General features: G+C 24.1%; 1 protein-coding gene across 1 annotated transcript in view; it reads left to right on the forward strand.

Moving 5' to 3' along the window:
* The first annotated feature begins 1,015 nt into the window (after positions 1 to 1,015).
* LOC134835904 (lateral signaling target protein 2 homolog) overlaps positions 1,016 to 12,019 on the forward strand; it is a 157,170-nt gene continuing 146,166 nt past the window's right edge. Inside the window, exon 1 of the mRNA XM_063850911.1 lies at positions 1,016 to 1,238. Coding sequence (XP_063706981.1) covers positions 1,236 to 1,238 — 3 coding nt within the window. The 5' untranslated portion in view covers positions 1,016 to 1,235. The remainder of the gene's footprint in view (positions 1,239 to 12,019) is intronic.

Consider the following 12,019-nt stretch of genomic DNA (forward strand, 5'->3'; position numbering starts at 1 on the left):
TCAGTTCAAATAAATTTCTAAAAAAAATTTTTTTTTTATTACAAAAAAAAAAAAAAAAAATACAAAAAAAAACGTCAAAAGAATTAATTAATTAATAAATAAATTTTTCATGATTTTTTTTTTAAAGCTTCTCATATTTCATTTTTTTTGTTTATAATTAATTCACAAAACCGCGCAAATTAAAATGCATCTAATTAATTTATTCAATTTGCAGATCTCTTCTCACTTGGTCAATTACCAACAAAAGACGACGTCGAGAGAAAAAAAACACTTCAATTAAATAATTGGCATGGTTAACAAAAGTATATAAAATAAAAGTGAATTCATTTAAAGAATTAAATAAAAAAAAAAGAAAAAAAAATACTAAAGAAAGGCTTCTGATGTCGTCATTGTGGTTCCAGAAAGAAGGAAAAATAAAAGAACAAAGAAGAAAATAAAATGAAAAAAATGCATTTCAAGTACTGTACAAATAGCCAAGGAGAAAAAATGTACTAAAACTGTGCAATAAGCTAATATAACAAGAAGAAAAAAAATTAAATAAACGTCGGATTTAAATACTGACTGACTTTCTTTATCATTATATTCTCTATGATAAAAAAAAAATTAAAGAAAAAAAAAATAAATAAAACGGAGAAAATAATTAAGACGAGACCTTTGAATGAATAAAAAAAATAAGTGTAAAAAAATATTTAAAAAAAATATTAATAATTATTAAAAATAGTGAATATATTGTGTAAAAAAAAAATTAAAAAAAAAATAATATTAAATAATTAAATTAAAAAAATTAACAAAAAAAATTAAATTTCATTCACAAAAAAAATTTTTTAAGCTTAAATAAATAAATATAAAAAAATTATTTGCCATTAATCGGTATTGTTGTGCTTTTGTGTATAGAAAAAAAAATACAAAAAAAAATTAAAGTGTAAGATAAAAATACATAAGTAAGCTGTTCAATTCGTGTCTATTCAAACAAAAATAATATTTCTAATATTTTTTGTTGTTTAAAAAATAAAAGAAAAAAAATCAACTTACTGAAATTAAGTAAAAAAGTAGAAATAAAAAAGGCAGTAATCATACTTAAAGAAAAAATAAAAATAATAAAAAAAATAACAATACAACTCTCTAAATTTAATTATTTGGATATATTTGGTTAATAGCTGCACGACGTCGGATAATATCAACGAGACGGAATTTTATATATATTCAAATGAAATTAGAAGAATAATTTGTTTTTTATGGTAAGTAGTCTCTCTCTCTTCTTATTCATTGCTTGCTGCTGTGTGCTATGTTGTGGCGTTGCGATATCACATTCGCATTCCAATTCTATGTGGTGTGTCTTTTTCCCTCATTATATGTACATTTTATGTATATTGTGTTTTAATAGGTGAAACGAGATCTCAAATTGATAAATATATTTGAGTCTATTTATGTTTTTTATTTTTATTTTCGGGGCTTTCTTCTTGCTTTGATGATTTGATATAATGAATGGTTCTTGAAAAGTGGTTGTTGATAGAATTTTGTGCTAAGTTGTGGGTTTTTGGAGGTCTGTCTGTGATGGAGGGGGTCTTAAGAGGGTCTCGAGAAAAGTTATCCAACAAAAGCTTAACGAAAATTTGAAGAATCTTGTGAAAGGACCTTTAAAATTTTATAATTTGATTCGTCGAATTGTTATTTGGGGTCTTTAAGGGGTCCCTAAAGGACCTCAAAATGTTTGAGAAGTTTTTAAATTTTATTAATAGACCTTTGAAAGCATTCAAGAATCTCTTAAACTACTAAAGAAGCTTCGGTCTCACTCAAGAAAAGCTTTGAGACCCTATGAGGGTCATAAAATAGCTCATGGGTCCATACAGTCCATTTTTTCAAGGATATTTTGAAAAATGTTTAAGAGTTTGAACATTTCTTTAAAAAATATTTGAAGTCTGTTTGAAGGTTCTCCTAAAATTAAAAAAAAATTTTTGGGGTCTTTAATGGGTCTTAAAAATTTTGTATGTGTCTAAAGATTTTATCGAATCTTTAAAGCTATCTTAAAAATCTTTGAGATTACTAAAGAAGCTTAAATTTTACTTCTGGTTTTCATAAAATTCTTATGGGGTCTTAAAAATGTTTAGAAATCCTTAGGGACCCCTGATAGTTTTTTTTTAAAATATCTCTTGAATGATTTTTTATAATTTAAAAAAAATCTTTAAAATCAACTTTTTACTCTTAAATTTTAAAATTGCTTCAATGGGTCTCTTTAGGGACCTTTAAAAATTATTTTAAAGACCTTATAAATTTGTTTTTGCTTCTAAAACATTTTTGAAAATTAAATATTTATAACAAAAAGCACTCTCATGACTTCATGACTCGATGACTTTCAAATTCGTATCTAACGTTCTTAAAAAAAAGAATGATGAATTGAACATTAAATTAGCATGTTAAACAGGTGAGACGAGATGAGGTGAAGTGAGGACGACTTTAAGCCACATGTCGAAAAAAATAATTACTCGCGCGCGGCGTCAAAAGAGGTGTGAATGACTTTTTCCCCGAAAATTCTTTCAGGTGCCCACAAATTGGGTAATTGACACCGAATTTTGATGGGAAGTTGAATGATCTTCACAAAAAGTGTTAGAGAAGTAACACCCGACGACGCATCGCATCACACACATGAAACTAATTACCAATGAGATTGCATGATATTCGTAATTAATGTGCATATGTGCGGTTTTTAGTGTTGTACAATGGGAGTACAATGCACCTTTTGTTCGCACATATTTTCAATTTGCAAAACTTTTTTTTTTGTTCTTCCCTCAATGTTTTTGCATATCTTAAATATCGGTAATTATGATGATGTGCTTTGCTAAATGTGCGTAATTTTATGCAATAGTGCAATCGGAAGTGTGAAAATTGCACTTCCAGTGTGTGTTGATGAGGGGTTTCGATTTTCGACAATTTTTTTTTATTTTTATATTTTATCAAATTTTGATACAAATTTGGAAAAAATATGTTCATTTGAAATATTTTTTAATTTATTTTTGACTTCAAACCTGAAATATTTTCAAACTTTTTAAATATTTTGTTGTTAAAAATTTCATAGAAAAATATTTAAAAATTTTTTTATTTAATTTTTGATTAATTTTGTACAAAAAATTGTAATTTTTATTGAAAAATTATTTTGATTAAAAATTATTTTTTTTTTAATTTTTTAAGTATTAAAAAAAAATTAAAATTTTTATATAAAAAAAAAATAATTTTAGCCCCAAAAATATTTTTAAAAAATTAATTTAATAAATAAATTATTATTTAAATTATTTTTTAATTATTATTAACTTTTTTATTAATAATTAATTAAATATAACTTCTAAAATTAATTATTAATAATTAAAAAAATTAATAATAATTTTTAAAAAAATTTAAATAATATTTTTTTAACGAATTTTCACGTTAAAAATTTTTAAATATTTTTTTTAAATTTTTGTTTCAATTTTCACTTCCATTTTCGCTCAAAAAAAATCTCACCTTGTTTCGTTCTATTAAGAATTCCAAACTGCTTGTGGTTTTTCATGTTTATTCAGCATAAAAATCAATAATTTTTACGCATACATTAGAGATGCACGAACGCCACACACAAAAAATGAAGACAACGCACATGAAGACGAGTTTTAATTAAAATGCATAATATTGCATAAAATTCAACAGTAGGTGCAAAACCACAATCAATATTCTTGTGTATTGCTTAACCTTTGCGCTTCTTCGATGCTAGTAGTTGGTGTTCCTGTTGATCAACAAACAAGCAGCAACAGCAACAAAAAAAAGTCGAAAGAGCAGAAAAACCAACAACAACCATTTTTAATTAACAATTCGAAATAAAATATCGAAAGTTCATTATTTCCTCAGCTGAAATAGAAGTAGAAAATGTGCAAGAAAATGATACAATAAATATCGGTTTGGCATCATTCCTCTTACTTTGTGTGTGCTTATTTTACAACAAAAGGTAATTGCAAAAATTGCTTTTATGTGTTCGACCACTATTTGATCATAATAATGATGCTAGTTTGCGGTTAAAACTTCTTCTTCCTACGTTTCGGTATTGCAAGGAGGCAAAAAGGGATTGATTGAAAGCTCGATGTGAGAAATCGTCCTGCCTCCGGGTGAGTCACTAACTATAAACAAAAAGGAGAAGAACGATAAGATAACAAAATTTATGACAAAACCACAAAAAAATATAAAAAAAAACAAACGAGATTTCTTGCCACTTCCTATTTTTCGGCATACTAATAAACAATTTTTGTTTTGATAACTCCGTTGAGGCGAATAAAGAATAATGCCACACACTTCGAGTCGCTCCGAGTAATAGAGAATTGTGAAAAATTGTCGTTTCACTGCTTGGTTAAGTAATTTCATAAAAAAAATTATTGAATAATTGTTCATTTGAATTAATTTTGACAGATGACAGCTGTCAAATTTTTTTTATAAAATTTCATATTTCTAAAGTTTTTCTCTTAAGTTTGAATTAATTTGAATTTTCTCTTAAGTTAGAAAAATTTAAATTTTTGAAAAAAATACTTTTTAAAAGAATTTCCATCAAATTTTAAAGATTTTGACAGCTGTCAAAAATTTTTTTGACAAATTGTAATTTTTATTCATATATTTTCAGTGATTTTAGTTGAAATGAAATAAAAGTGCAAAAATATATGTAAAAAAGTTATTTTTTAAAATTAATTTTCAAAAGGGATCAAATGAATTGTTAACAATTTTGACATTTGACAGATGACAGCTGTCAATTTTTTTCATAAAATCTCAAATTTCTATTGTTTTTCTTTTAAATTTGAATTAAAAATTAGTAAAAAATAGAAAAAAAATTGAAATTTTTGAAAGAAATATTTTTTTTAAAGAAATTATCAAATGTTAAAGTTTTTGACATTTAATTAAAATTATAGCTGTCAAAATTATTTTTGATAATTTTGACATTTTTAGTAATTTTGATCCAATTTTGTTTAGAAATTAAAAAAAAATTAAAAATTTATGAAAAAATTATTTTTAAAGGTTTCAAATGAAATTTTAATAATTTTGACATTTGATAGAATGACAGCTGTCAAAATTTTTAAGTTGAAATTTATGGATTTATAAAGACATAATTTTATATTTTCTTCTATTTTAATGAAAAAATATATTTATTCATTAAAAAGTTGATTTCAATGAACATTTTACCATCTGTCACAAATTTGACATTTGACAGATGTCAAAAAATTTTTTTAAATCTACTCCAAATATTTTTTTTTATTTTTTTTTTAAACAAAGTTAAAGCATTTTACATGAAATTTGATCAAAAATTTAAAAAAAATATAAAGAAATTTTTAAAAAATAATTTTGACACCTGTCAAAAAATCCAAATTTCCTTTCGAAACTGCAATTCTTCACAAATTAATAAAAAAAAATCATATCAAATCATTTTGTTATGACCAAACCATAACAGAGCGCAAACCAAAAATAGACAGACATTAACCAGAGAGAAAAAGAGCAAAGCGTGAATCAGAGGGGAATAGTAAATAAAATGTTGATAAGCGATAAATGTTTTTATGAATTAAAACGGTATTTTACGCTGCTGTAGGCCATCGATGCGGCATTTCAATTCAGGGAAGGTCATGCTTTCCTCTCGACGACACCCGAACACCGTTTGCGATAAGGAAAATAAATATTCTTATCTCTGTTTGGGTTTTGCTCACGGTCCTTTTTCCCAAATATTTAATGATAAACTTTACCTTTAAACTTTCTGTCATCCATTTTTTTTTTGTCATTCGCTCGTGTTCAATGACGTGGATTTTTAATTAATTAATTAATTGGAAACAACGCAGCAACCCCTTTTTAATGACCCGAATAACGAATATTGCATCTCGGCAGTGTAAATTGTCCATAAAATACTGCTTGCAACATCTGTTACCCTTGCGAATTAAATCAAATAGTTTTCAATTGTAGCAGAATTTTCTAACCCGCATCGGTTCTGCATGAAATTTATACATATTTCCTAACCACTAAAACCACAAATTTTCTAAATCAAATAATAAACAAAATTAGTTTAGTATTTACTGCAGCGGCACCAATTTCGGTATCGTGTAACTTTTTGCTGCGCTGTCTGTTTCTCTGGCAAAAATTTTGTTGTCCGGTAATCTTTCCGAACTCATCGTTTGCTCTTGAAACACAAATCCACAAGAAACAGATGGAACAAAGAAACGAAAAAAAAAACGGAAAGAAGAAAGGAAAGAATTGTTTATCTAACATTATCTCTCCTAAAATAACATGTGTACCGAGACAAAAGTTGGTAATCAACCGACTGCCGACCGGCTTAAATACCCAAAAAAAAAGAAGAAGAGAAAAAAAACTATTCAAAAAATCTGGAGTAGAAAAATGCCTCCGTAAGCAAACAACATTCACTTACATTTCATTGCACTCTCGCTCAGTTGCTCAGATGAGATACACATCAGATTATTGTTATTGCTGTTATTTATTATTTTACGATCCTTATCCTTCGCCGCTTGACATTGCCATTGCGTAGTTACATGAGAAATTCCGGACCTCTATCCTTTTTTATTTCAAGTTTTGTGTCACACGGATTTTTGATATTGGGAGTCTGTCAGTCAAAGTTTGAAATTTTTTTTTAACTTAAAAATCAAAATTTGCACTGGGACAAAATTTTAAAATATGCTTTGGGATGAAAATTTTAAGAGAAAATTGATTCAAAAGTTCAGAATGTGAATTTTTACAAAAATTCTGAATGTTCAATGGGCAAACTTATCAAAATTTGTTTAAGCAGACATTTTACAATGTGCACTGGGTCAACCAATTTTTTTCAATTTTCGTCATTATTTTTGATATTTTACAAAAAGTGAGTAAAAAATTTGATATTTTACTCACTTTTTGTAAATGATCAAAAAAAAAAAATTACGAAAATTGTAGAAAATTGAAAAAAATTAGTTGACCCAGTGCACATTTCAAAATGTCTGTATAAACAATTTTCGATTTATTTGCCCAGTTAACAGTCAGAATTTTTCTTCTAATACACATTCTGAACTTTTGAATCAGTTTTCACTTAAAATTTTCATCCCAAAGCATATTTTAAAAGTTTTTCCCAGTGCAAATTTGATTTTTTTTTCATATTTTAATTAGAAATTAGAGCCCTTGTATAATTTTGAGCTAATTAATTTTACAAAAAATTAAAAAAAGTTTAAACAAAATTAATTTTCGCCCCAGTTAACATTTTGAAATTTCCTCCCGGTGCAAATTTGATTTTTTTCCTTATTACAAATTTCAAATTTTTGCCCAGTTGACATTTAATTTTTTTTTAAATTAATTTTAAAATCAATGATTTTTTTCCCAATTCTGAAAATTTTCGCCCCAATGCACATTTTGAAAATTTTTAACCAATAAACTGAATAAAAATTTCTCAAAAAGCGGTTAAGCAACTCTTTTCACGAAAATTTCTCACACTTGTTCAAATTCCGTGTAATAAAGATCCGAACAGCAGCAAGGTACAGGATTGACTTGACATAAAAGAAAAAAACAAAAAAAAACCTTAAGCCGTATTTTTATCCGTATTTGACGTAAATTGTAAGTCTTATGGAAGCCAGCAAAGACAATAAAGGAAGAAATACAAAAAAAAAATCATATCAGTTGTCCATCTTTCTCTTCTTCGTTTCTCGTCTCGTGTCTCGTTAAACGTTTTAACCATAATTTATTCAGAAATTGTCTTTTATTTATTACGATCTAGATCTCCTCTTTATCTCGTCTATCATAGAAAAAACTATGAACAAAAAACTTCTCTTTCTCTCATACAAATTTTTCCCACTCTCGAATCGGAAACGAAAAATCGAAAAATTTATTTTTTTTTTTACTAAAAATGTAGTAATTAAATACCAGTAAATAGAAAATAAATAAAAAAAAATACTCACCGTATCACCTGTCACTGTCAGTTTAGGAACCACTTGTCATCGAACCGTAAATGGAATGCGAGTTATTTCGAGCTAATTAATCAGACACCTTCTAGTTTTATTTTTTTTTCTATTTTCTCGCTTGCGCGGTTGGTCGCTTGCTTGCTATTTCGGTTGAGAAGACACCGACAACCAGTTGATAAAGTTTTAAAATGCGTATTTAGTAAGTAAAATGCCTCCCATGGAGATCGAGAAACTCATCACTTGGTGGTTTTTTTTCTCTAGCGTGGTGCGGGTTTGATGATAAATTGTGTTTGGTTTTTAAATTTTTAAAAGAATTTTAGTTTTTAATATAGAATTAATTAAATTTTTTAAAAAAATATATTCAATAAGTAATAGAAAAAAAAATTGATTTCCAATTTTGGCGAGAATTTGTTGAATATTTTATTAAATTTCAACATTTAAAAAATAATTAAAAAAAATAAATTAAATAAAAATTAAATAAAATTAATTAAATTTAATTTAAAAAAATAATTTATTAAAAAAAATAAAGTATTAATTTATTTTATAAAAAAATCTTAAATATTTTTTAAGGTTAAAAAATTATATAAATGAATTAAAATTAATTTAAATTTTAGATAATTATTTTAAAAATTATTAATTAATTTTTTAACTATAAAAAATATTTTTTTTTAATTAAAAAAAAATTAAATTCAAAAAAAAAAAATAATAATAAAAAATATTTTATTAAAAAAATTAACAATTAATTAAAAAAAAAAAATTTTATCATTAAATTTTCAATAAAAAAGAAAAAATTTTAATTAAAAAAAAATAATAAATAAAATTAATTAATAAAAAAAAAAATTTTAATAAAAATTATTAAAATAAAAAAAAATTTATTCAAAAATCAATTTTTTATCAGCAATTTTTTATTTTTATTTTAATTTTAATTTTAATTTTTTTTTATCTTTATTTTAAGCAAATATTTTTGAACGAAAAAAAAAATTAAAAACAAAAATATTATTAAAAAAATTAAAACTAAAAAAAAATAAGATTAAGAAATAATTAAATAATTTAAATTAATATAATTTAATTTTTAAATAAATTTAAAAAATTAAAATTAAATTAAGAAAAATAAAAATAAAGTACCTAAATTTTTGTTTCAAAATCCTCAAAAAATCTCTTGAACTCGTCTTCAAAAAAAAAAAATGCTTTTTAATAATTTTTTTTTCTTCAACCATGAAGCTAACTCACACAATCGCTTACCACTCAAGTATTACGTAAATCCACTTAAAAACAGCCGCTTGAAAACTTGAAGAAGCCACACAGACACATAAACACACAAAGGCAGTAAATAAATTCAATTAGCTAAAGTTAAATTTCCTACAGCAAGTGTGTAATCAGGCAGTTAAGTACTCGTACCTCAATGCAAAGGAGGCAAAAAATATAACAAGCTGTAGTCGCAACTAACTCCTTGTTTTTTTTTTACCTCATGCAAGATCCATCCACTCTCAACATATAATTATCCATCCAACAAAATTCAAAATTGGTGTTATTAATTTTTTGTTGCGTTGCATTCGGAGAACGAGAATGCATAAGAGAGAGCAAGAGATATGTGGTAATGGCAATAAAAATAATAATAATGGATCTATAGATGGATAGGTTTTTTCTCCTCTTTTTTTTCAACTTTTTGTTATTGAATTTGATTGTACGTTTCGTTTCGTGCACCGAACACACCATTATTATTATCGTTATCGCCCTGCTCTTTTGTTGTTGCTTGATATGTTGTTGTGGCATGTTGTCGGATGATGAATGCCTTCGAGAGAGAGACCGAGCGATTTTTATCTTTTGCATCGATGACGGGGCGTTGATTGATTTTTGAGGACTCTCGTCAATTTTTTAATTAATTATTTTTTTATTCAGACAATTTTTCTTCATTTTTTCCAAGAATTCACGAAAATTCAATTAAAACAACAAAAAAATGTTAACAAGGTGCATCCATCCATGCAGCAGCGCCGTTATTGACATTTATTAATTTTCAGTAATATATCATCAAATTTTTTACATACGTGCGTGCCTTTTCATTATTATAAAATATTTATTTCATCAAACCAACACCCGCTAACCATTTTATTATGGATAAAATAGGCAGGCAGTCTACATATATCTGTCAGTCAAATCAAATGCGTGCCTCAGACATAATTTTAACAACAACAACAAAAACGCGAAACTTTTTTGTTGTTGTTATATTTGACTTCCATTCGTTTTTTTGTGTGCTTTTTTATTATTATAATAATAAAATTAACGAAAAAAAAATTATATGTAAAATTTTGAAATAAAAGTTAAGGAAGTCGTTGAGAAATAAAGCGCATTTTAAATTTAATTTAAAATATTTTTTTTATTTATTTATTTTATAATTAAAATATAATTTAAAAAAATTTTTTATTTTTTAAAAAATTAAATTTAATTTAATTCATTATAAAAATTAATATATTTTTTATTATAATATTTTTTTTTTATTTCGAATTAATTAAATTTTATTTTTCAATTGAAATAAAATTTAATTAATTTTATAGATTTTAAAGAAAATAAAAAAAAATATTTAATTTCATTTAATTAATTAATTAATTTAATTAAATTAATTTTTTTTTATTAATTTGTTTTTCAAATATCGAATTAATTCAATTTTTTTTTAAATAGAAAAATCAAAAAAAAAATATTTTTTTTATAATAAAATTAAATTTAGTTTAATTGATTATAAAAATTAATTTATTATTTTTATTAATAATTTTTTTAAAATAAATTGAATTAATTAAATTTAAAAATAATTAAATTAATAAAAATCAACAAAAATATTTTTATTTAAATTTTTAATTATTTATTTTAAAAAAAATATTTTAGTTTTTTGAAGTTGAATTATTTGAATTAATTGAATTGAATTTAATTAAATTATTAAAAAAAAATAAAATTCAATTTTTTTCCATATTAATTTAATAAAATAACAATACTCATTTTTTTTAAATAATTTTAATTTTTAAAAAATTTAATTAAAATTAAATTTATTTTTTTAATTTATTTTTTAATAAAAAAAAAAAATAAATTTTAAAATTTTATTTAATATAAAAAAATATAAAAATTTGTATAAATTAAATAAAATAAAATAAAAATTAAAGAAATTTTAATAAAATTTAAAAAAATAAAATTAATTTTTATTAACAGACAGACAAAAAAAAGCTTATAAAATATTCAAAACATTGCTCATAAAAATGAACAAACAAAAAATAAAGCCGAGAGATCAACTACGAACATCAAATTAGAACTACACAAAATATCGCCCGAAGTCGTTTTTACTCCATGTATTTACGAACAAATGTGTGCGTTTAAAAACTTTAACTAACAGGCAAGGTGTACAAAATTATTTGTCCGTAAGAATAATGGGATCGGTTTATTTATTTTTTTTTTGTGTTGTTGGTTCAAATTATATTTTTCGTAGCAAGTTATAAAATATTAACAAAAACATATAAAATAATAATCACACACACAAACACTCGTGAAAACCTACTCTAAATTAATTTAAATTATATTAATTATATTTTGATGTATTTCAGTTTATAATGAATGAGTGAGTGAGTAGATAATTACGGGTCGGTTTAAATAATTATTAATGATGACTGATACACGAATATCTATTTCACTTCTTCTTGTTCTTCTTCTAATGATTTTTTTTCCAAAGTGTCGGAATAGATTTTAATGATTGACTTCTTAAAAGGCCTTTTTTTCAATTACCGGCAGCCAGTGTTGATTCTAGTTCATTTCTCCGTTATTTGTTCGTTCGTTATTTGAAAATTTGCTAACAAACATAAATTATTCATAAACTCAAAATAAAAATAAAATAAAATAAAACAAAAACTCGAATTTATATACAAGAGTAATTGTTCTTCGTGTAAAGCTTTTTCCTTGCAAAACGTAAACTTTTTTTGGGTTTTGTAGTGTAACAAATACTATGTGTCTGGGTACATAAAGAGAGAGAATAAACCAGATCTATACACTACAAAAATACACCTTTAACTCATTTACATGAGTTTTACAAATAAAAGAAAAAGGAATCTTTTTGAATC

This window comes from Culicoides brevitarsis, chromosome 3, assembly GCF_036172545.1.
Source record: "Culicoides brevitarsis isolate CSIRO-B50_1 chromosome 3, AGI_CSIRO_Cbre_v1, whole genome shotgun sequence".
Lineage (NCBI taxonomy): Eukaryota > Metazoa > Arthropoda > Insecta > Diptera > Ceratopogonidae > Culicoides > Culicoides brevitarsis.